This window comes from Notolepis coatsorum (assembly GCF_963971535.1).
Source record: "Notolepis coatsorum genome assembly, chromosome: 6".
In the NCBI taxonomy this organism is placed as follows: Eukaryota; Metazoa; Chordata; class Actinopteri; order Aulopiformes; family Paralepididae; genus Notolepis; species Notolepis coatsorum.
Window position 1 is genome coordinate 147,824,753 of NC_140170.1, and position 26,556 is coordinate 147,851,308.

The following is a 26,556-nucleotide window of genomic DNA, read 5'->3' on the forward strand; positions in this document are numbered from 1 at the left end:
CAGTGGGTCCACTCACGGCGCGGGACAGATTCTTGTGTATTTAACCCTTTCACTGCCACACGACAGCCGGTTGTGTGATAGTAAAGGGGTAACCTTCTGTCGTGTGGCAGTGAAAGGGTTAAAAGTACTGCCAATGTAGCCTTCAGGTGATCTCCGTTGATATAAGTCAGACATACTTGCTTTGTTTACGTCTCGGCTACTGGCGCATACCTGCTACCTGTGACGTAAGCAGTACGCGCGACCAGAGCCGTGACAAACCTTTCGTCATCGTTTTATCAGATTTATACGTTTTAACAGTTTAGACGAGAGCGCAAAGCTTTTGCGTTTCTAGGAATTCCACCCTGGAAGGTAGTCTCACTTTTTTGCGGTTTCACCCCGTAAAAACGCCGTTTCCGTATAAACGAAAGGCACATCCGAAAAAATATTTTTGCGGATTCACCTGCTAGCGTTTCCGTCTAAACGGGGCCTGAGAATCACTCTGAAATAGGAGACTTCTAGGAGACTAGAAGGTGAAATGTCTAAAAGGGAGCGATGCAGGAGGGAATAGATAGGTTATAGGTACGCATCTCTCCTTCAGCTAACTTTAGCTTCCTGTTCCTCTGGTGTGTGTGAATGGGACATTATTTAAATTGGTTCACACAACGTGGCAAACTTGAGTAGGAGTACAAAAAAATATCTACTTTTTCAAGCATGAGAGGGGGTGTGGCATCAACACGTGCATCAGGAGTCTAACTCTGGGTCTTACGCTCAGTGCAAGGGGTCGGCAGCCCTGGAATACGCTAACTGAACCTCAACCTTTGACTTTTCCTTGCCTGACCTTAACCTGACCCTACCCAGGAAGACGTCGTCCTTCCAGGAATAGGAATGGACCTATGACAAGGACAAGGTGTTGTGGTCGTGTGGGGTAGAGACGGCGTACTTTACCTGTACTGTGGCGAGGGGCTCCCCTCTGCCTCACATCGAATGGTAGCCTCCTGGTCTACAGAGTTGACAGATAAAACGAGGTTACTGGGCTCCGTCCTCCATCTTGGCCCTTGAAATATGACGTCTTCGGCACACGCTGGAGAAAGAGGAGGAGAAGCTAGAGTAAGGAAGTGCCTCGCTGACCTACTGTACCAGCAGTTGAAATACTGAATGACTTTCAGTTTCAGTTTCAGTTTAAACTTTATTTGAACAGGGACAGTACACATTAATGAACATAAAGTAAATGTGTGAGAGAGACTACCGACAGTCTACCGATTTCCAGGACAAACAGGTGGTGGGTGGGAATAGATCGCCTCACAGCTAGGTGGTTCCTTCTCTCTTTGAGAGGACATATTCAATTAAAATCCCTAGACTCCGTCTATCACTCTGCCCTAATCTGATAGATACGACACACCTTTTAAAGGTTGCTTGAGATTCTCCCCTCTGTTGCAGAGTTTAAAGGGGACATGCATTGCTATTCCTAGCACTATTTTGGCAACTTTACACTTCCTGTGAGTCTATTGAACACATCTGTAAGCTTTTATTCATTGTTTTATATTTCTAATCAAGTACTCAAAAGCCACATTTTTCTCACTTTGGATTTCAGGCTGTGTTGGCCTGGCTCCGCCCATAAGCACTGTGTAAATGAGTATGTGCTACTGCTGCTTCCTCACGCGCGGTTTGTTTCCCCGACAGAAGCTCCTCTCTCTCTCTATCCCTCTCTATCTCTGTCTCTCCCTCTCTCTCTCACTCGCTCGTTGTCTGCCTCGCTCTGTTTGAGGAAGTGTCGGGTTACACGATCTGCCTCGCTCTGTTTGCTGTCGCTGTAGAGGGGGCATTAGTTATGCAAATCAGTGCTATATTAACCTCAGCAAAACCGTCAAATCAGAACAGCTTAGTTGAGTGAGGGAGGATCTCGTGAACTCGAGACTAGACTGATGAGTCAATATGGTAATTAGAGACACAGACCCATTGATACTAACCCGTATTACTATAAAACCGTGCTAAACACAGAAAAAAGCCATTTATAATGCATGTCCCCTTTAAAACCGCCAACATTTGTCATTCAAGTTGTATGTGTTTAAATTGATTTGTTATCCTTACTTTTTGCCTCTCCTTGTTGTCTTATTGTTATTGAACTCTAGGAGCTGCACAGTATAGCCACAGTCTGACACTGTTGACCATAGGAGCTGCACAGTACAGCCACAGTCTGACACTGTTGACCATAGGAGCTGCCCAGTACAACCACATTCTGACACTGTTGTCCACTAGGAGCTGCCCAGTACAACCACAGTCTGACATTGTTGTCCACTAGGAGCTGCCCAGTACAACCACAGTCTGACACTGTTGACCACTAGGAGCTGCCCAGTACAGCCACAGTCTAACACTGTTGACCGCTTGGAGCTGCCCAGTACAACCACAGTCTGACACTGTTGATCACTAGAAACTGCCCAGTACAAGAGTCAAGAGTCACTTTATTGTCCCATCAGCTGGGAAATTTGTCTTGGGCTTACACCCACACTACAGCCACCGACACATACAGACATGACACAAAACAACTGACTCCAAACAGAGGAGATAACCAATATAAAAGATAGAGTACAGTACCTGCACAGCAGGATGTCTGGCAACACCACATTAGAATATTATACCCAAATATCGGTTATCGAATATCGATAATATAGCAACCAAATATCAGTTATTCGATAATTGCCATTTATCTGGCACTATTTAAAAGTTTAAGTGAGATCGTAATAAAGGAGTTTTTAAACCTATTTAGTCTAGAGCGTGGAACTCTAAACCTCCTCCCAGAGGGCTAGCGTGGCCAAACGTCCCGATTTGTGCGGGACAGTCCCACATTTCAGCCTTCTGTCCCGCATGCCGCAAGAGAAGAACACTGTCCCGCATTTCAATAAGTGTCCCGCAATTCAATAAACAATTATTATTATTATTATTATTATTATTATTATTATTATTATTATTATTATTATTATTATTATTATTATTATTATTATTATTATTATTATTATTATTAATAATTATTGTTTTTGTCCTCTCATTAATCCCCAAAACATGCACTAATGCACGCACCGCAAGTACTACATACGTAACGTTATGTAACATAGCCTATAGTATAACCAGCACAAGTGCATTAGTCAAGTCAAGTCAAGAGATTTATTTGTCACGGCATACAAGTATACAATGACCTGGCGCAAGCTGTTTATTTCCGGTCGCTCAAGTTGCGCTGCAATAAACAGCTCGCGCCAGGTACTATATATGCAAGCTGTTATTGGCTATTGGTTATTGGTTATTGAGGGCCGATGACGTGACTGTATGCGAGGTCTACCCCATCCTCTCTACCCTGCGTGGGAAACTCCATGCAAAGGCTCACGGATTCCTTCTTAGACGTGTCCTTCTCCGCCACTTCCCAGATGCGAGAGCGACAAAGACAAGAGCAGACTTCACATCGTTCTACAGGTCTGCCATCGTCTACCTCGAGAAGTGGTTCGATTTCTCTGATGAGAATTATCTGAAGGCTCTTTCTGTCATGTGTCTAAAGAGAAACGTCACGAATGCGTTCGTAGAGAGGTTGTTCTCCCTCATGACCGGCGCGTGGACGGACCAGAGAAATAGATGCAGTGTGGAGCTCGTGAAGAGAGAAAATAAGTCAAAGCAAATTTCTCTCTAACATGTCAATATTTTTATAATATTCTCTTGGTCAGAAGGCTCTAATTAAAGCTGCACGGTCCAGTAATAATATAGATTCCCAGGCACTAACTACCTGTATAGTGCACTATGGTGCTCTCCAAGGTGCTACAATGCGAAGCGCAGGCAATATTTTAAATAGTTGTTTCCTATTGTTCACTGCTGTTTTAATTTGTTTATGTATGTATTTCACTTATGCAGGATAACACTCTTTGTAGGCCTACTCATGAGTCATGTTATTATATTCATCCTGTATATATACCTGTGATATATTTACATTTAACATGTTAATAATAAAAACAAATATTTGTCAGATTATCATTGAAAGAAACATTTAAACTGTGTAGCATGTTCTGGACAGGTTTAGAATCAAGGAAGCCAGTGTAGACAATGTATGCACTTCAGTATCACATTACAAGAGAGATCACAGGTTGCATACATCTTAACTATAGCCATAGGACTCGGGAACCTCTTAACAGCATGTTGGATTGCATGGTATGGTCTTCTATATAATTATGAGTATAATAAGCAATTAATATTGTGTTTTTAATACATTAAATGCTTATATTTTTATCAAAATTATGAATACATTATGTAAACATGATTATTGCATACGTATTCATTACTGTCCCGCAATTTCAACAAATGTCCCGCAAAATCGACATGCTGTCCTGCATTTGGATCATACAGATTTGGTCACCCTACAGAGGGCAGTATCTCTGCATGTAAAACATGGGAGGGGTCCGAGACAATTCTATTGGCTTGCCTTAGAGTAAGTAGCCTGTTCAAAAATAGACTGCAGGGATGGGTGACCTTTCATGCAGTCTGCATCAGACGGACCAGTTTGGACTTTAGTTGTACAGACAGGTTACCAAACCAAGCTGTAATACCGTATCTGATGAGACTCTAATACAGATTAGTAGAAAAGTAACATACATTTTGTATAGCACCATGAACTCTAAGGCGACGTAGAACGTGCAGTCTGCTACACAGGCTATCTATATGGGTGTTCCAGGTTAGTGTGTTATCGACAAAAATCCCAAGATACTTTATGAGGAGACCTGCGAGATGGACTGTTTGTGGATGTCCACAGACCTGTGGTCCCCAACACCTCTGGGGTCAAACACCATCTCCTCAGTCTTCTTAACATTTAAAACCAGACAGTTATTGTCGCACCAATTTACAAACCTCTGGATTTCCAAATAATAATCAGCTAGGTCACTGTCATTCTTAATTAGAGCTCAAATGGCAGTGTTATCAGAAAATGTTATGAAGCGGTGGTTAGGATAGATGCTTCTGCACTCATTTGTATATAAGGTAAAAAGCACAGGTGAACTTACAGTACTATACCCTGGGGAGCTCCAGTGCTCAGGGTTCTAGATTCTGAAAGAGTGCCGTTAACACTGACCCGCTGTGTACGGTTAGTTAAAAAGGAATGATACCATTTTATAATGAGAGGGTGGACATTAAGCCCATTCAACTTCTCAATTAACCAACCACAGTCTGACACTGTTGGCCACTGAGTAGCTCCAGCAGTAAGGGGGGGTTACGTGCCTTGCTCAAGGGCACTTCAACAGTGTGGTATTTAAAGAGAGTGCCCAGATGTGTTCCCGCCGCAATCCCACTTCTCAAACCTTTATGCCACTGGTGGCCGGGCCTACAAGCTCTCATACTAATTAGAATGATGAATGAGAGGAGGCTCTAGAAGGGGGCGTAGTCACATGAATGACTTTGCATAAAACATAAGAGAGGAGTGCGCTTTCACTGTTTCCAACCAACTTTATTTCCCCCTCCTGGGGGTTGTGGTCTATAGGGGAACAATGTTTCCATAGGGGGAAAGACTGATGACACAAGCGCTCTTCTTCCATGCTACAGGGAGAATGCCTTGTCCGACCGCAGAGACACATTCTACCAAAGTTCCAAAGTTTCCCGTTAGGAGGAGTTAAATGGACCATACTGGTCTAAATATAGTTCTATTAAAAAAATATATATATATATATATATATATATATATATATATATATTTGTTTAGACCCTTTATTTGTTTCGATTTCAAAATGTTTGCTTTGTTTACTTTTTGTATACGAATGTCATGATGATAAACTATAGAATTATACAGAATAAACAAAAAGCCCAGAGCCAGCATATACCTGTCTGCATGGTTCCACTGTAGCAACCTGACTCTGATCCCTCAATCACTTCAACTACCTGACATGAATCCTCTGGAATGATGTTACCAGGCTGTCAACATCACTTCGGTTACAAGCACAAACAGTTTAGAACTGGCCTATTACAGATGGGTTTTCAATCACTTTTATAGATTGATTAATTACATGATTTATTGATTGTATTAATTAATCCAACTAAATCGTTTTGGAACATCTGTTCCTCAAAATACACACACACACACACACACACACACACACATCAGTTAATAATAGGCGCTATAAGGCTGTTTTCACTGCCAGTTAAGCGAGCTAAGGGAGAAAGGATTAGGAAGGAAATCTGGAGTGACATGATGATTCTCTTTGTAATGATGGCAGATAGGTGTGACATATAGGCTTTGGGGGTAATGGAAAGTTAGGCCTGTATAACTGGTAGGTATGTATATATAATTATATATATAATAATAATATTGTTATATGATATATATATATATAAACATATAACATAAAGTTTGGAAATTTGTGTTTGGTAGAGTATTTCTCTGTTGGCAATACATTTGATACAGTGGGAAGGCCTGTTTATTTACCTTTTTAAATGGTGCCCCATTTGTAAGGAACGTGCATTTGTGGGATGAGCAGCACAGCTGAGTATGTGGGTTGCGCCCATGAAATATTTGACAAATCTTATTCAAACTGCTTATTCTGCAGTTGCTATTGACTCTTGTTTGGTGGATTGGATGATTGAAGTCTATCAGTAACAAGGAAGGCAATTTTACAATTTATTAATTTAATAAACAGTCAGAAGCCTCAGTAGCGTGTGGAAGAACCAGACACAGCCACAACAGCCGGGCACCTCCTCAGATATGGACCTCGATCGGACCTTCCTACGCTGAGCTATGGTCACTTTTTCACACCTACCCCCTACCAGTCAATACCATATCTCCAGTCTGGGACCGAACTCCATCCTCCGAGATGACAACGCTCGCCCCCCACAGAGCGGGGTTTATCAGAGACTACCTCCAGAATTTGGGAGTAGAGAGAATGGAATGGCCTGCCAACAGTCCTGACCTCAACCCAATTGAACACTTGTGGGATTAGTTTAGGCGTGCTATTCGTGCTAGGGTGACCAACACAACCACGTTGGCTGACTTGAGAGTTGCGACAAATCCTGGTTGAGGAGTGGAATGCCATCCCACAGCAGTGTGTGACCACGCTGGTGTCCAGCATGAGGAGGTGCCAGGCTCTTCCACACGCTACTGAGGCTCCTGACTGTTTGTTAAATTAATAAATAGTAAAATTGCCAATATGTCTCGTTTCTTCCTTGTTACTGATAGACTTCAATCATCCAATCCACCAAATAACACCAAACAAGAGTCAATAGCAACAGCAGAATAAGCTGTTTGAATAAGATTTGTCAAATCTTTCATGGGCGCAACCCACATACTCAAGCTGTGCTGCTCATCCCACAAATGCATGTTCCTTATAGATAAACAAGCTTTCCAATGGTATAACATGTATTGCCAAGAAGCATTGTTACAATAGAGAAATAATCTACCAAATACAAATTTCCAAACTTTATGTTTTATGTTTATTTATTTTCTCTTTTTTTCTTGATAACTTTTATGTTATATTGTAAACTAATGTTTCAAATGGACTTACCTATCCTAATCCTAAAATGGTTCATACAAATTTGGTCACAAAATAAATCTGGAGTGATATCAATACAAAGAAAACAGAAGGTCATAGTAGGCCTGATTCAGGCCTAATTCTGGGGTTTCAAACTCAGTTATCATGGGGGGCGGAAATGATAAATACAGAAAATGTAGTGGGCCCGACACATAATAATGTGGTCACTAGCTTAATGGCAGAGTTCCATAAACCGTGACGTCAGACGGGTCATGTGAGGAGTAAGCAGCCAGCAGCCAGCTGTAACATGGATGCCTTCTAGCCATTACTGTCCTGTCTTTGGCAGCACTAACGTCCATACCACACTGGCAACTACTGTAACTAATGTTAGCGCAGCTAGCTAGCTAGCAACATCCCGGCGATGTGGCAAGTCCTCGATGCAAGGTTTTATATGTTTCCCGCCTCAAAATGATTGAATATTGAATGAACATTCTAAATTCCATACGTACAGTGTAGGAGCGAAAATAGAACACTTTCTACGCATTATTGATAAATGAGGCCCCAGGTGTTGCCAAGACTGGAGGGTGTGGTTAGAAGTAGGGCTGGGCGTTTAATCAAGTTTAAAATTACGATTTTGGCTTCCCACGATCATGAAAACAGGATAATCGAGATGAAACGATTATTGTGCCGCATGCCGTGTTGCTCTCATTTTGTCTTGTGTTGTAAATATACAGCACACCCTTCCTTCATAGCAGTGGTTTCAGCTCCTGTTGAGAGGGAGGAGGGAGCCACAGGGCATTTCTACAGTTATTTTGAAACATCTTTGGTAACTTGTAGAAGATGACAGAGAGGCAGCCTTTGGTCGAGAAGAAGGATAAAACAAATTGTCGTCATCATATGATGTTCTCAAATCAATGAGTAATCATGTTTAATAATCATGATTTCAATATCAATCAAAATACTCATGATTATGATGTTTGCCATAATCAATTACCTCGGTTTTGGGGTCACGGTTGGTACGAGTTCGGTACAACAGGAAAAAAGCAACAAAAATCACAAATGCATAAGGCTCCGTTTTTTTCATTTGTTTTTCAACAGACAGTAGTGCAAGTTATATTTAGTTCCAACTAGTGTTGTATATACCCCCCTAATATAGTTGGTACAGCCTCGCCCGGCCTGTAGTGTATCAAGCAGTAAACACAACAGTGAACAATGGTTTTGTCCCTGTCTGATTTGGTATCTAGAGGCATATAAGCAGTGGGGATAAGTAGCTAGTTGTTGTCCCATTTCTTTCTGCCTAGCGTTGTGATTGGCACATCGGGGTGCTAACCAGGGGCGGGGCTAGGGGGTGGCTACTTGGGCTCAAGCCCCGAATGTTTTCTGAAAAGCCCCGAATCTATTTTCAATTTTTTTTTTTTTTTTTTTTTTACAATTAATCATTGTTACATGCTTTGATCGCAACCAACGGAACACATCACACACACACACACGCCCCGATCAGCATGAAGGAATTTTTGGATCAACGCAATATTGATACCATATAGTCCTTACCTTGACCAGGATCTGTCCCGAAAAGAATATTCCAATTATCTGATCGCCATTCCAAGTACTGATGTCGATCAAGGTGCCAGCGTAATCCAGCATTGAACATGAACCCGACCCTCGTCGATGCATGCGTTATAAGCGTTTGGCCTGACCGAGTAGTTAGACCCCGCCTGCAGGCCGCAGCTCGGCCCAGACACCAAGCCACATCGTTTCAAATGGAGTGCAATAGCGGCCGCAATGCGTTAGGCGGCGGTATTGGACTTTTGAGATCTCAGACCCATCCCCAGTGATAACACAGGCTGCCGGCATGTCTTCATGAATGGAAATATCGAATAAAAGAAACAACGATGAAAACCCGACTATACTCTGGTTTTCGGGGGTCCTGGCGCTCAACGTTCGGCGAGTTAACCCTAGATCTTAGATCTTAATATGAAAAACGATGTGATTTAATGTTCTATGTCTTACCTTGACTTTGTCTATTTTGCTGCTATCTATTTCATGCTTTATGTCTGCACTTTATGCATTGCTCTTAATATAATAATAATAATTTAGGACCTGCTCCGAGGTCATCATTTGGCACACATGCGAACCATGCATACAATGCGTATCTGCGATTAACCCAATGTTAATGTTGTGCTCATTTTATGCCTGTCTTTTTTTACTGCTGTGAAGCACTTTGAGCTGCAATTCTTGTATGAAAGGTGCTATACAAATACAGTGTATTATTATTATTATTATTATTATTATTATTATTATTATTATTATTATTATTATTATTATTATTATTATTATTATTATTATTATTATTATTATTATTATTATTATTATTATTATTATTAATAATTATTATTGTTTGCTTCATTAATTAAAGGGTGTGAATTTAAGTGTTCTCTAGTGCCTTTTGTACGCTTTAAGGTGGTGGTATAAGTTAAAGGTTGTGGTGTCGAAGTAAAAAAAAATAAAAATCTGGGCTAAGCCTGGGATCTCCTACAATCCTAAATCCGCCCCTGGTGCTAACGATATCTAAAATCAACTATCGAGATCCAAAAATAGTTAGCTAATGTTATCGATAGTTACATTGATTTGTACCTTGAACCAATTACAATGTTGATTATCAGAAGAAGTGAGAAAAAATAAACATTTGTAAGACTACTGAGGTAGCGATTACAAAGACAGCTGAGCCCTAGACCCGCACTGAACTGAGATATGTCAGACCTGAACCTGGTTATCCCCTGGAAACACAGACACGAACGTCACCGTTTGCAAAGTCGCTTATTACAAGTTTATGCAGTGTTTGATCGGGAGCCAGTGGAGAGAGTGGAGGACAGGAGTGATGTGTTCACGGGACCGGGTGTTAGTGAGGAGGCGGGCGGCTGAGTTTTGGACCATTTGCAGTTTATGGAGGGAGCGGGAGGTGATGCCAGTGAGGAGGGAGTTGCAATAGTCCAGGCGGGAGGAATCAATGACAAAAAAATAAAGAAAAAAAAATATTAGGGTTGGCCACCCTCTATTCAATTTGTGCATACGATCTCAATATGTTATTGTAAATACAATACAAGATATTTGTTTAACTCATTCAGCGCCAGTCACGATGATAGTCGGGTTAACTCGCCGACCGTTCAGCGCCAGACCTGAGTAGTCGGGTTTTAATCGTTATTTCTTTTATTAGCGATTATTAAAAATATATATTTATGGATGGAGGAGCCACACATTGGTGAGCAAAGAGCCGCAGGTTGGCCTCCCTCTATTCAATTTGTGCATACGATCTAAATATGTTATTGTAAATACAATACAATATATTTGTTTAACTCATTCAGCGCCAGTCACAATGATAGTCGGGTTAACTCGCTGACCGTTCAGCGCCAGACCTGAGTATAGTCGGGTTTTAATCGTTATTTCTTTTATTAGCGATATCCATTCATTTTCATCCATCCAGCCTGATGTTATCATTGGGAATGGGTCTGAGCTTTCAAAAGGGCAAATACCGCCGCCTACGCCTTCCAGCTGGTATTGCACTCCATTAGGAATGGTGTAGTTTATTTTCTGGGACGATCCGAGCCGTGAGTGCGGGGTTTAAATACTCAGGTGAGCTAGGCATATACAACGATGGCATTGAACAGTAACCCCCGCCCGCCCGTTTGTGTGTACCGCTCTGTAATGTGCGACGGACCTCCACGAGCAGTATTTGGAATGGCGATCAGATAATTGGATTATTTCTTTTGCATTACATCAGATACAAGGTAAGAACACTATATATACATTTTATCGTTGATCTGATATTTATTTCTACCCTGATCGACGCTGTCTCTGTGTGTGTATGTGTGGCTGTGTGCCGTTGGTGGCAGGAGGGGGGGGGGGGAGCCCCGTGGTCCAGGGCTCTTTTCATTCTTGCACGAGGAAGGATAGTAATGATGATCTAGTGTTGAGTTCAGGAAGATTCGATAATCAGGCGAAAAATGACAACATGTTTTGTGTATTCCACTAAAGGGCTATTATCGCATCTTTTCCTGGGATTACTAGAAATCACCAAAACTATACTCGTATTCAAAACGGTATAAAACGGAAATGTACTGATGAAAAAACAATCAGTTTTGTACATGTTGACTGGAAGCAACTCACTGATAATCGACGGGTGTATTAGACCCATAGCTATAATTTAAGATATATTTGAAGCACTCGCAAATCTCGCAGTCCCCCCCATTGATTAAAGCGGTGGCGTTCTAGCGCCATCTCGCGGATGAAGCGATGGCGCAGAATGAGTTAAAGGTGGTAAGGGGGTGTCAATGGATAATTGGCTTATAAAAAATAAATTAAAAAAATACAGGTGTAAATGACATATTAGGTTTCAATGAATTAAAAGAAAGTTTATAGGATTAGCTATTTTAGGCTAAACTGGTCCTGGAATGAAGTAGAGGCATGCACAGAAAATATCCCTCACCTCTGCTTTCACTGTTCTTGCACAAAACCAATTATTTCCATGGCTTTGATTTCAGAGTAGGCATGTCAAATTAATTAAAAATAATGATGAATTTGGAAGCTAATAATACATATTAAGTTCCAATTAGTTATACACCCGCAATAGTTTGTAAGATTAGCAATTATATGTTAAACTGGCTCTGGACTTGTAGAACTACAGTAGGTGGAACACACGCACGCATGCCAAAACACATAAAACTAGGGGTGCACGATATCGATTTTTTGACCCCGATATCGATACCGATAACTTTCTGCTCCTCAAGGTCGATACCGATAACCGATAATATATATATATTTATTGTATTATAATATCTTTTTTTTTAATGTATATTCCTGTAGTTTTGACCTAACCAGATTTTTCATGACATGAGCGTTACTATGAACAAAACAAAGCCAAGAGAACAGTTTTGACTCTTCAAATAAAGTGAGTATATTTATTTTTCCAAATAAATATAATTTGAGTCAATCACAAAATTCACAATCCGTCAATGTCATTAACAATGTATTTCCCTGAACAATGAGTGCACTAAAAACCAACAGGTATTGTGCTTTGTCAGCAGACGCTATAGGAGAGGAGACTGTTGTGGTCTTGGTCCATGAAACAACTATTACTTGGCATTTATAGGACAGCACGCCTCAAAAGGAAACCAGACAAAACATCTCTGTCAAACGTCTTTAATTTTGCAAACGCCTCGTCAATAGCCTATAGCCGCGCCAGTTCCTTTGCAGCTGGCTTTGGATTAGCTTAGCCTTTAGCTGCTCAGCGTTGTCAAATTTTAATACACCATCGTAGCGGTGGTGATGTTTCAGGTGACTTATTAGGTTGGATGTGTTATAGCTTGTTGCCCCTTTCCCTCCTCGTGGAACTTCTGCATTTGTTACAAATAGCAAGCAAACAGTTTTCCTCTGAAACTTTGAAAAAGTCTGACGACGCCAACTTTGTTTACTATCTGCTGCCTCTGAATGTCACGTGACTACGTCACAGCCAAGAAAGGGAACGCTGGATTTGTGAAGAACTCCCTCTTCCTAAACCACACGCTATCAGTCGTACCACAGTACTGGCAAAACGGGAGGAGCCTATAATAAAAACAAGCGCCCTTCATCCCAATCCACCCACACCGGATTTCTTTTAACCAAAAAATGTATTATATATTATCGGAGCTATCAATAATGTTATCGGGTTTATCGGGATGACGTCATAATTGCTGATAATTATCGTGCATCCCTACATAGGGCTGGGCGATATGGCCTCTAAATGATATCGCGATATTTTTTGGCCATATCACGATACACGATATATATCGCGCTATTTTGACATTTCCTCTAAAGCACTTAAAAATGCTTGATTTAACCCTTTGATGCATACAGTCACGCCAATATGATGATTATAATAAGTCCCTGCAAAATATGTTTCCATTATTAAACCATGAAGATGCTTTAAAAAATAATTAAATGAAAATGTACTAAGAGTAGTCTACTGACACACTAATAAAACAATTTATTTACATCTAAGACAATTTATATAAAACTATTGGGTGCCTAAGACTTTTGCACAGTACTGTGTTTTCTATCCACTTTAGCCAAACACACACACACACGCATATATATATATATATATATATATATATATATATATATATATATATATATATATATATATATATATATATATATATATATATATATATATATATATATATATATATATATATATATATATATATATATATATATACATATATACACACTACTGTGCGAAAATAATAATCACACACAAAGCCTTACAAAGGGATAATGGCTTATAGCAGACTTAATGATTTTAGAATATTTCAGATAATGAAATGAAAATATCATCAACTATCCTATCCAGTTAGTATTTATACTGTAACGTTTGGCCACTTTAAATCATTGAATAGAGAGAGAGAGAGAGAGAGAGAGAGCGTTTGCGTTTTGAGCGTATAAGCTGCCGTAGGCGATGATGTCACACTCGAATGTAAACACAGGAAGTTGAACACACGGAGATTGAAACTGGATGCAAGAAACGAATAACCAATAAATATGAAGTTATCTTAAACCTCTGATGTCAAGCGTCGTCAATATAACCCACCCCCTTTTCTCACAAATGGAACTAGTGTCGCTTTGAGCGCTTCCAGGGTTAGCAGCTAAGAGCTAACGCTAGTTAGCTTAGCCTATATGGTTTAACTTAGCAGCTAACGTTAGCCCATTGCATGTCATTGAAGGTCCGCGCTGGTCTGTGTAATGAAATTACAATTGCATGTAATTTAAGGTCCGCGCTGGTCTGTCTATATACTGAAATGAGAAGAACGCTCTGCACTGCACTAAAGCAAGTCTCATATCAGCCGCGACGTGACAACATATACTCGATGTTCACGATATAGTAATTTACTACATCTCACGTAGAACAAGCCGCGATACATAGAGTATACTCGATATATCGCCCAGCCCTATCCCTACATAAAACATATCTCTCACCTCGGCATCTCATTCTACCACAGCTTTCACTTATCACATGCAAAACTATAATTAGGGAAAATAATTTCCACAGTTTTGATTTCAGAGTAGGTGTGATGAATTATAAGTAATTCACTTGATGAAGTCAAATTGGATGCGACCAAATAATAGCACGGCTTGAGTTGAATGAAAACGAATGACCCGACAAGCGTAAATAAAAACATAAGGTATTGTACAATTGAAGGCGAAATATTAGGTCCTCAGCAAATGGCCCACAGAAGCAGACCTTGTGCTTTCTTTTCATGAAGTTGAAAATCTGCGAAGTGGCCCTTGAATAGCCTACTACTACTGCATCATCTGATGGAGGTGGGAGTCTTTGGGAATCTCACATTTGGATTGGACCTGGGGGTCACATTTCAATTTAATATCGACTCTCAATTCATCATGATTATCTCTAGGCACTTCAATAGATTTGATTCTAGATTGCTAGTAATCTTCTTGTTACAAAGCATGTTGTGTCTTTCTGATTAGCTAATCTAGGATTTAACAAGCTAATGATTTATAGTTCTATGGTCATGAGAAGTTTGAAGTCATCAAAGTCTGACCCGCAACGTCTAATCCATGCCTGCTTTAGTTCATTGCTGGGTTAAGTACTTCTATTCTATTCACATATATGCTTACTACATGTATCTATTGCTATGTCCGCCCACCACAAACATGCAAACTGTCTAACGCCTGTCCCTGTCTCTCTGTGAGTGGATTTCTCGTGGTGATGACCAAGGTGGTGGATGCCCCGTGGTGATGGCCAACTTGTTGTGATCTTCTCTACGTCGCCCCCATACGTCAAATGGATCTGAACGGAATACATACTCAGGTGCAAACGGAATATGACTCTGATATATTTTTCCTATTATCACACTAGCGCTCGTCTCCATATGCTTTCTCTCTTGTTGTTGCTGTTCTTACTGTAGCTCTATTCTATTTCAATCTTTCAAAAATGTTCTTATGTATCCCAGTTGCTATTGCATGTACATATTTGTGTTTTATTACACATATATGTTCATTCATACCAACTATTTCGCCTGTTTTATTCTCCACCCAGCGATCATCCTTAACACTTTGAGTGCCAGCCACGAGAAATCTTGTTAGTTCATGCCATGCGTTGAGTGCCAACAACAAGAAATCTCGTTATTTAATCGTTATTTTTTTTATTATCGATTTCCATTCATTTTCAATCTAGCCTCACGTTACCAGTGGGGGTCTGAGCTCAAACAGGGAAAATACCGCCCCCTATCGTCTCTCCGGATGGTATTGCACCCATTGGATTGGACTGAATGAAATGGATGGGGAAAAAAAGAGTCCGGAATCCTCATTTTACTTGTCAGGCATTTAACCGGAGACGATCCCAGTCATTGCCCGCCCTCAGAACAGCGTGGAATATGTGTTACCAGTACCCAGCGTTGGATCAATAAACACGATCGATATTTGGAATGGCGATCGGGAATTGGAATAATCTTTTTGGAGAACATCTGATCTGAGGTAAGGAATCTATTTTACCAGTCTTGGGATAATCAGAGTTTTTTTCACCTATATCTCAGCGTGTCCCATATGTGTGTGTGTGGCTGTGAGTGTGTGTGTGCTGATCAGGAAATAAGATAATTGATTTTTCAGCCCGCTTCTCTAGCGTGCATAAGTACACATATACTATCGATAATCTAGCGTTTATTTGAAAACGATTCATAAATAGGCAGAAAAATTACAACGTGTTTTGTGTATTCCAGTAAAGCGTGATTCCTGCAGAATCTTTAATTTTTTCTGGAAGTTAAAAAAACGAGTGTTTTTCAAAATGGTATCAAACGGAAATGAACCGATTAAAAAACAATCCGTTTCGACAATGTTGACTGGAAACAAGTCATTGATAAGCGACGGGCATATTAGACACATAGCCATCATTTAAGATATAGTTTATGCGTTCGCAAATGTGATCGCCCGCCCATTGACTACAGCGCTGGCACTTCAAGCGCTATTTCTCGCACCCCCTGCTGGCACTCAAAGTGTTAACAACACTACTATCACCGACATCCAAGAAGGGGGATACCTTCGCTGGGGTATGTCTGGGAGTGTTGTTTTGGATTTCATGATGGTTTTTTTTTGTTCTTGATTTATTGTGATGTTTCTTCTTGACTTGTTTAAGAATTGTCCAGCCCATGGGGAAATTAACCTGTGATTGCGGGCTTTACCAATACATTTGATTTGATTTGATCAAAAGCCTGAAAACTGATTTTTGGAATACATTTTTAGATGCAAAGCCCCTCTATGTCACTAACAGACTCAGTCAGTCAGTCAGTCAGTCAGTCCAGTGGTTCCCAAAGTCGGGGTCGCGACCCAAAGGTGGGCCGCGAGCAGCCACGGGTGGGCCGCGAGATGATTAAAAAAAAATTAAAAAAAAATTAAAAAAATTAAAAAAAATATTTTTTTTATTTTTTATTTTTTATTTTTTTTATTTTTATTTTTTGTCAGGCCACTGAACTTAGAAGCAGGCCAGGACGCGTGAATATTAAAGGCAACCAACTTGTGTTCAGCTTTTCGTTCAGCGTTTCTCTGATTGGCCACACGGCCAATCAATCAATCCACTAGCACGCGGCCTTGCGGCAAGAGAGACAAGAGAGACAAGAGAGTCGCGGCAGAGAGCCGCGCATGCGCATGAGGCTCCCCCAGGTCCTTGTGTTTGAGACAGCCATATTAGACACATAGCCATAATTTAAGATAATAGTTTCCACAGCTCCAGTTAACCTAATTTATACCGTAATGAATCATTAAAAAATATACCGTTAACTGGAATATGTTGTTTCTTTACACATATGTTGGATTATGTAATTGGGTTGTCATGACAAAACAATAAAAATCGCTACTTTACATCAGGGTGAACGCTGAACCGAGTCAAGCCGCGGGCGGCGCACTGAAGCCGGTGAATGAACAACCGCATTGCCCCGCTGGCTCTAGTTAACCTAATTTATACCGTAATGAATCATTAAAAAATATTCCGTTAACTGGAATATGTTGTTTCTTTACACATATGTTGGATTATGTAATTGGGTTGTCATGACAAAACAATAAAAATCGCTACTTTACATCAGGGTGAACGCTGAACCGAGTCAAGCCGCGGGCGGCGCACTGAAGCCGGTGAATGAACAACCGCATTGCCCCGCTGGCTCTAGTTAACCTAATTTATACCGTAATGAATCATTAAAAAATATTCCGTTAACTGGAATATGTTGTTTCTTTACACATATGTTGGATTATGTAATTGGGTTGTCATGACAAAACAATAAAAATCGCTACTTTACATCAGGGTGAACGCTGAACCGAGTCAAGCCGCGGGCGGCGCACTGAAGCCGGTGAATGAACAACCGCATTGCCCCGCTGGCTCTAGTTAACCTAATTTATACCGTAATGAATCATTAAAAAATATTCCGTTAACTGGAATATGTTGTTTCTTTACACATATGTTGGATTATGTAATTGGGTTGTCATGACAAAACAATAAAAATCGCTACTTTACATCAGGGTGAACGCTGAACCGAGTCAAGCCGCGGGCGGCAAACTGAAGCCGGTGAATGAACAACCGCATTGCCCCGCTGGCTCTTCAGCAAGGAGCCTCCACAGCTCCAGTTAACCTAATTTATACCGTAATGAATCATTAAAAAATATTCCGTTAACTGGAATATGTTGTTTCTTTACACATATGTTGGATTATGTAATTGGGTTGTCATGACAAAACAATAAAAATCGCTACTTTACATCAGGGTGAACGTTGTTACACTGCCACCACCCACTTCAATGACAGAGCTCTCATATTTGCGAATACATAAACTATATCTTAAATTATGGCTATGTGTCTAGTCTAGTCTAGTATATATATAGTCATAACAGTGTTTATTATTGCGAGTCCTAACAGTGTTTATTATTTCATAACTGTATGGGCTTTGTTTATACATGTACAGTGACGAGTGAATCTACCGTTGGTTGTTAAAAACGCGAAACATAATAATCAGTCAGCAGCGCTCCACGCTCCACTGCTACCACAGCCCAACACAAGTGCGTTGGAACAGCAGCCCAACACTACAGAAGTTGGTTGCCCGCGCTGCCGCGCTGCCGCGCTTGCTCTTTGGATTTCATTTGGGACGTGGGACGGCTGCGCTTGCCTGCGCGTGGGGGCGGGGGGGCGCGGCCAATCAGAGAAAAGCCGAACACAAGTTGGTTGCCTTTAATATTCACGCGGCCAGGACAGTGTTTCTAGTTGTATTCTAAAATTCTATTCTATTGTATTCTAAAATGTGACTATATGGTTTTATATTAACTTAATAAATAAACAAAAACGAAAAATCTACTTATTTCAACGAACATTTCAAACTAAATAACAGATTATGCACATAAAACGCTGAAAACAACCGAAGCAACAATAGTATTTTAATGAGGCTATTATTATTATCATTATTATTTTGCAACAAGTTAGCCCTCTCATAAATAGCACATATAAATGAATAACTAACTTGAACTAACTTAATAGGATTGAAGTGATATTTGGCTTAAAAAATCGGTCGCATGAAAAAAATAAAAATAAAAAAAAGCCTGACGATGTGCATTGGGCCGCGGCTCTCTGACACCTTATTTTCTGGGCCCTGGCCTGAAAAGTTTGGGAACCCCTGAGTCAGTCAGTCATTCACACCCTACATATATTAGGGAGGCTAACACGCTAAATATATTTAAAAGCAAGCTAAAAACTTATCTCTTTACTTTAGCTTTAGCTTTATACCAAACAGACAAGCTGATTTTAAATCCAGATTCTGAGTAATCAATACAGGAAAAATCGACTTGATGTAAATTTTATGTCTTTTATTATTACTGAAGAACTTAGGGCGGGATCCACTAAGAATGGATTGTGCGGTGGGAATTGCACCCTTAACACTTTCAGAGCCCTTGCTTAATCTTGATTTACCGGTTGAATGCCCACCATCCACTTCAATGTTAGCATTAAAAACGCCTAATCTATGTTTTAAATTATGGCTATGTGTCTAATCTGCCCGTCGCTTATCAATGACTCGTTTTCCAGTCAACATTGTCGAAGCGGATTGTTTTTTAACCGTTTCTTTTTTTCGTTTTATAGCATTTTGAAAAGCCCTCGTTTTCAAGGAAAATATAAAGATTCCATGATAAAAGACGTTTACTGGAATATTCTAGAATACACAAAAACGTTGTCATTTTCCGGCCTATTTATGAATCATTTTCAAATAAACGCTAGATTATCGATAGTATATGTGTACGTATGCACGCTAGATACGCAAGCTGAAAATCGATTCTCTGATTTCCTCATCAGCGATCGCGCACACAGAGACACATCACACATAGGGCAAAGGCTGAGATCTAAGCGACTGACCTACAGTTACACAGGGATAGACGATAGGGGGCGCTTTTTTCCATTCTGAGCTGCTGGAGGAGCTGCTGTACCAACGGGAGACTGGGTTGATGAAATATGAAATCAGATCGCTAATAAACAAATAAAACGATATTTGTCGTCGTGGGCACTCAGTGGGGGGCCTAATAAAACGAGTAATGTCATCCGTGGCACTGAAAGTGTTAACTGCGCAGGGTTTGCAGCACACGGATTCTGCTCCGTGTTTGCAAGCTATCCACCAAGGACATTGCGTGGATGAGATACCAGCGCAGACACGCCCATTATGTGTGGCTCGCGGAGCAGTCTGTACTCCTGACAGCGCTGTTGGCAGATATCAAGAAGTTGAAAAATAAGCCCAAAATGAGGCATAGACACAACATACAAATTAAGCAAGCTCTATACATTACGAGCTAAATGAAATACAATACGAAATGAACGGAATACTAATGGTGAAAAATATGTTATGCACATAACATATTTTTCACCATTAGTATTCCGTTCATTTCGTATTGTATTTGGTTTACTTCGTAATGTATAGAGCTTGCTTAATTTGTATTTTCATGACACATTGCGTCCTGTGTTTTTGTCACTATCTTTTGTCATTGCATATGTTTGTAATGTCCTATTCCAATTACATTTGTCACTTATAGTTGTATTCTATTGTGCTTTAATTAATTTAGTTTATATCCCATTTAATTGTATATTCAATGTCTTTATTAATTTGTAAAGCCCTGGCCTATATTTGATTTCATAATTATATTCTATTCTATTGTGCTTAACTTCCTAACACATTAACTGCCACGCTTATATCCATCAATGTATGATCACTGCCACCAGTCTAAGCCTATGGAGATGTTTACCTTCTTTGCAGGGCTATAACTTTTTAAATTGTATTGCTAAATTGACATTACTATGGCCCATTCATCATCGATTATCTATCGTTCAGGATGTGGGAACGTTATACTTTTTCATTCATAGATTCATACGAAAATACCGTCTATAATATAAATATGTTTTTATCGTTTTCTGCAGTAATTCCTAGAACGTGATTTATAGGCATAAACGCATATATAGATTATCAACTGCCGTTTGTTGGCGATACACGCTATATTAAAAATTTCAACTGTACATGATCCTAAACGTTATGACTTATCATGCGCGGATGAACGGGGGGGGGGTCGTTTATAATTCCGTGATCGTCAGTAAATGCTTTATGTAGTATGGGTGATATATTGATCAGAGCAGTTTGCATGAATAATAATAAACAAACGCGCTGAAAATGACGTCAGCGTCCTCTTACCGTTAGCCGATGAGACTGGAGTAAAAAGATCCCACTTATTTGATGGCGATCGACTCGATCCATTTCCGGTTTGTATAATAATAATAAACGCCCAAATCATCTCGATTATTGAGTTATGGCAGCGATCCATATACACGATGTGTGTCTACAGTCCCGCAACAATATGTGAGTGCCGGACGCATTTCCCTGGTGCACCTGGCCGTGTGGCAATAAAAGGAACTTGAACTTGAAGCGTTGCAGAGTTGTGCAGGCTCCCACTGCATCAGACCAGGCTCCGTGAGGGAATTATGAATAACATGGCGAAAAAATGAAATATGATCTCAATAACGTCGTACGCCGTGGAATGGCAGAATTCGCATGAACTTGAAACACGTCGTAAGCCGTTTCCGGCGGTGGATGTGTTAAAGGAAAACTCCAACATTTTGGGAAATTAGCTTATTTAGACAAGAAGATACATACCTTTTTCGTCTCTCTGCATGCATTAGGCTTAGGGAATGCCTGGACCGTTAGCCTAGCTTAGCTTCATCACTGGAAGTGGGTCAGACATTTACCCGAGTTCCCTACAGTCACAAAATACACACTCCAAATACAATCAAAATACAACTCCAAAACGTTCCTGTAAACATGTTGTGACCTGTGTATTTACCACGTCTCCCAGTCACACAAGTCACACAAGTCTCCCAGTCACACAAGTTACATGAGTCTCCCAGTCACACAAGTCTCCCAGTCACACAAGTCTCCAAGTCACACAAGTCACACAAGTCTCCCAGTCACACAAGTCTCCCAGTCACACAAGTCTCCAAGTCACACGAGTCTCCCAGTCACACAAGTCTCCCAGTCACACGAGTCTCCCAGTCACACAAGTCTCCCAGTCACACGAGTCTCCCAGTCACACAAGTCACATGAGTCTCCCAGTCACACAAGTCTCCCAGTCACACAAGTCTCCAAGTCACACAAGTATCCCAGTCACACAAGTCTCCAAGTCACACAAGTCACACGAGTCTCCCAGTCACACAAGTCTCCCAGACACACAAGTCTCCCAGTCACACGAGTCTCCCAGTCACACAAGTCTCCAAGTCACACAAGTCACACGAGTCTCCCAGTCACACAAGTCACACAAGTCTCCCAGTCACACAAGTCTCCCAGGCACACAAGTCACATGAGTCTCCCAGTCACACAAGTCTCCAGTCACACAAGTCTCCCAGTCACACAAGTCTCCAAGTCACACAAGTCTCCCAGTCACACAAGTCTCCAAGTCACACAAGTCACACGAGTCTCCCAGTTACACAAGTCTCCCAGACACACGAGTCTCCCAGTCACACAAGTCTCCCAGTCACACAAGTCTCCTAGTCACACATGTCTCCAAGTCACTTGTGTTTTCTTTGCATCTTTGACAGTGAATAACACCATGCTAAAAATTACCAAATATGAATAACTGCCACTGAGCTCGTTCAGTACCTTCTTGAGATCATGTGTAAAAAACATCTAAGGAAATTAATAAAGGGAAGATGATTAAACAGAAGGTTTTGTAGATACAGTACTGAATTTTCCCATCCGGACCAATGCAATTTTAAATATTATTATAGAATATAGAATAGCAGACTTATAAATTACCTTATTATAGCCAATTCACACATTTATTTTTCATTTAATAATAATAATAATAATAATAATAATAATAATAATAATAATAACTTTGTTTTATATAGCGCCTTTTATAAAACCCAAGGTCGCTTATAGGGGGAAATTATAAAAATAACAAACAGACACAACTTTCAAACTAAAGTGGGAAACCAACTCAGAGGACCAAGCATTTGAGGGCTGTCTTAAATACTTCGAAGCTTCAAAGCTTCGTTCGATGGGCATGGGATTCGAATATGAAAATAAAATTTGATTATTAAAAAATAATAAAAAAATAAAAAAAATATGATATCTTTTTTTAATATATATTTTTTTGTTGCAAAATCAATTCTGCCTCTCTTTGTTAACTACAACAAGAAATGCTGTTTGTTATTTAACACTTTCTCCGCCAAGGACGCCTAAACTCGTCATTGCTCGCCATGCTCATTCTGCCAATGACGCCGCCGTCTTTGATCTGTTTACATCTTTTTTCCATTTTCCCAGTCTGAACTTGACCGCGGAGCTTTGGGACTTGTGTTTGAACCGGAAACTGCATTTCCTCTCAAATTACACTAGGTGGCAGTGTCCCCCTATTTTCTAACACTGTATCACAATAGAATGGATATTGCAGCCCTACAATGAAGCTGATCTGTGATTGGTCAGTGTACCTGACCGCAGGTATAAGAGCTCACGCCTTCCCAGAATCGATGAGGTTTTGTTGGAGAGAGAGATAGAGAGAGATAGACCACCGCAACACTTCCGGGATTCTGAAATCGGGGAGGAGATAGCGGGGGGAGCATAATGAATGAATGTGGCTGAGAGCCGTGATGTAAGTGGTTGCAGATACGGCTGTGGGGGTGCTAGAGACATGATCGAATAGATGTTTTTTATTTTTTATTTTTATAAAGTTTCATAGAAATCTTAGTCAAACCTTTAGTATTATGGATATTAAACATGCTGGCAGAGTACATGCATCCATGTTGTTGTGAACATTTTAATTAAATAAAGAAATTCCCTATCCATAGTCGCCGTGGGAAAGAATAAAAAAATAAAAATTCCCTACCTACCCATGGCCTTAACTGACAACCAACAGGAAACAAACAATATTTTGTGTTATGCCTTACCACCACGTCTGTGAAGATGGTAGGTGCGTCGTGTTAACTGGTCAGTGCAATTTCCGCCGGCCTTTGTGGATACCGAGCAGATTTCGACGAGGCTGATTTACATAGGGGACATGTTCCGCCCATATTACCTAATTTAAATATGCGCCAATTGCACCGTATGCAATGCTGACGGAACGCAGTTGCCACCTCATTTCACCCGTTGCGCGTCCTTTGTGGATACCAAACAGAGTTTCAGAGTGATATGCACCGGCTTTGCGTCGGAAAAAGCCGTGCAAACCCTTTGTGGATCCCACCCTTCGATAGTTTTTTACGATCATTTACTACTGGTTTATTGAAGGTTGCCAACCACAGCCAAAAGAAAATCGGGGAGGGAGCCTTCGCGAATGATGCACCAAAGCTATGGAAAACCCTACTTTTTTTTTATTATTGCAAAACAAAATTATTAAAAGTCAGTACTCAACACACAATGCATAATGAAACTAACAATTAAGATGGCTAAAATTACATGCAAGCACAGAAACAGAAAGCAAAAAAATATATATAATAATACTTTACAGTATACAGTGTATATCCAACGAAATTACCAATTATACCAATGTCTTATACAGGATATACCCCTAATACCTGTTATCTAAAACCCTACACACATATGCTCCAGCTCGAACCCCCCCCTCCCGGACCCCTCTTTGGATAGTACCTCCATTATCCCTCGCTCCTAACCAGACACTACCATTATAAGCTAGCTTTTATTCTCTCCACCACTTCTAACCACATTGACATTTTGGATTCATTGAGACCCAGAATTCTTGCTGTAGATATTTCTTGATAAATCACATCGAGATATGTAAGAAACCAAACTTTCCGGCAATTTTTTTCCGGTTGAAACCAGCGTGATGCGATCAGCTTTTTAGCTACTGTGATACCCGATAAAACCAATCTCTTTAGCTGTGGATTTACTGCAAACTCAAAAACATCATTCAATAGTAATACAGAGGGGTGTACAGGTATATTCCAAGATACGAGTTTTGATAATTGTTGGGTCACATCTTTCCAGAATGCCTTAACTGGTGGGCAGTCCCAATACATGTGCATAAATGTCCCTTCGTCTCCATTTGTACATTGGGAGCATTTGGAGTCTTGTTTAACACTTTGCGTGCCACTCACGAGATTTCTCTGGTTTTTAATAGTAGCGTTGCTAGCCACTCACGAGATTTCTCGGATTTTTTTTTGTATTTTTTTTTTTGCGATCTGAAAAATTATTGCATCACCCGAGCCTACCCGAGTATAGCCGAGCTGCGCCGGTGATCACTGTGGAAAAAAGCGCCCCCTGTCGTCTCCCAGATGACATAAGTGATTTTGGAATGGACTCAATGAAAATGAATGGCGAAAAAAATCCGGTACTCCACATTTTCCAGTTCACTGATCCAGCCGGGGTTACCACAGTTCATTCTGGAGCCTCAGATCCCCGCGGATCATGGAGATCAACAGTATCGCGTTGGATCCATACACTTATCGATTTTTTCGAATGGTGATCAGGAATTGGAATATACCAGTTGGATACCATCTGATGTCAGGTAAGGACTCTATGTTATCAGTGGTAGGATAATCAGAGTAAGTTTGATGAAGTTATAAGCTGTTTTGTGAAATGTCTTCTTTCGGTTTCACTGTAAAAGTCTGTGAGGAAATCAACGGAGCGATTATCAGTGCGCGGCCGTAATGTGCTTGCGTGCACGTATAATATTGATCATCTAGCGTTTATTTGAAAATGATTCATAAAAAGGCAGACGAATATCAACGTTGTGGAATATTCCACTAAAAGACGATTTTCATAGAATGCTCCAGAATGAGCTGTTTTTTATATCAAAACGGGGGCTTTTCTAACTGCTCTGAAACGGAAACGACGCGATAGAAAAACAATCTGCCTTCACAGCACTGACTGGAAAATAGTCTTTGATAATGCGATGGGCAGATTAGACACATAGCCATAATTTAAAACATAGATTAGGCGATATTAACGTTAACATTGGCGCCGATGGTGGCATTCAAGCAGTAAAACGGAAAACCAGGCGTGGCGCTCAAAGTGTTAAGACCCATTCTGTTCAGTCTTATAGGAGTCAAGTATGTCCTGTGAATATAGTTAAGATTGATTTGTTGATGGTCCGGGTTCCTTGATGTAAGTCGGACATTTGCCCATGCTCCTTGCCAATCAAAGTCACCTTCCAGGTCTGGTATATTCCTCCTCCAGACAGAGTCTAGTTAGAGGGTTTCATATGAGGACGTTAGTAATTGATGATAAAAACCTGAAACAAAACCTCTCGATGTCTCTCTTTCATAGAAGAATTTGTGGTATCTGTGGTGTTCAATTGGTATGTCTAATGGAACACCGTGAGACTTCAAACATAGCCGTAACTGTATGTAAAAAAGCCATGTGGACTTGGTGAGATAAAATTTTGTGCATATTTCTCCATAACTACAAAAACCCTGGTTGTTAAAAACATCCCCTAATGAGTGTATGCCTTGCTCTTCCCATATAGGGAATCTTATAGGTCGTTTTTCAATTAAGAGTGCATTGTTATTGAATAAGGGAGTATGATTGTGCCATTT

At 40.4% G+C, this 26,556-nt stretch overlaps 1 protein-coding gene across 1 annotated transcript in view; it reads right to left on the reverse strand.

Moving 5' to 3' along the window:
- The window catches only part of cntn3b (contactin 3b), a gene marked incomplete at both ends in the record, with an annotated part of 270,445 nt that overhangs the window by 208,120 nt on the left and 35,769 nt on the right, over nt 1-26,556 (reverse strand). The window contains one exon of the mRNA XM_084315768.1: nt 925-1,060. Coding sequence (XP_084171894.1) covers nt 925-1,060 — 136 coding nt within the window. The remainder of the gene's footprint in view (nt 1-924; nt 1,061-26,556) is intronic.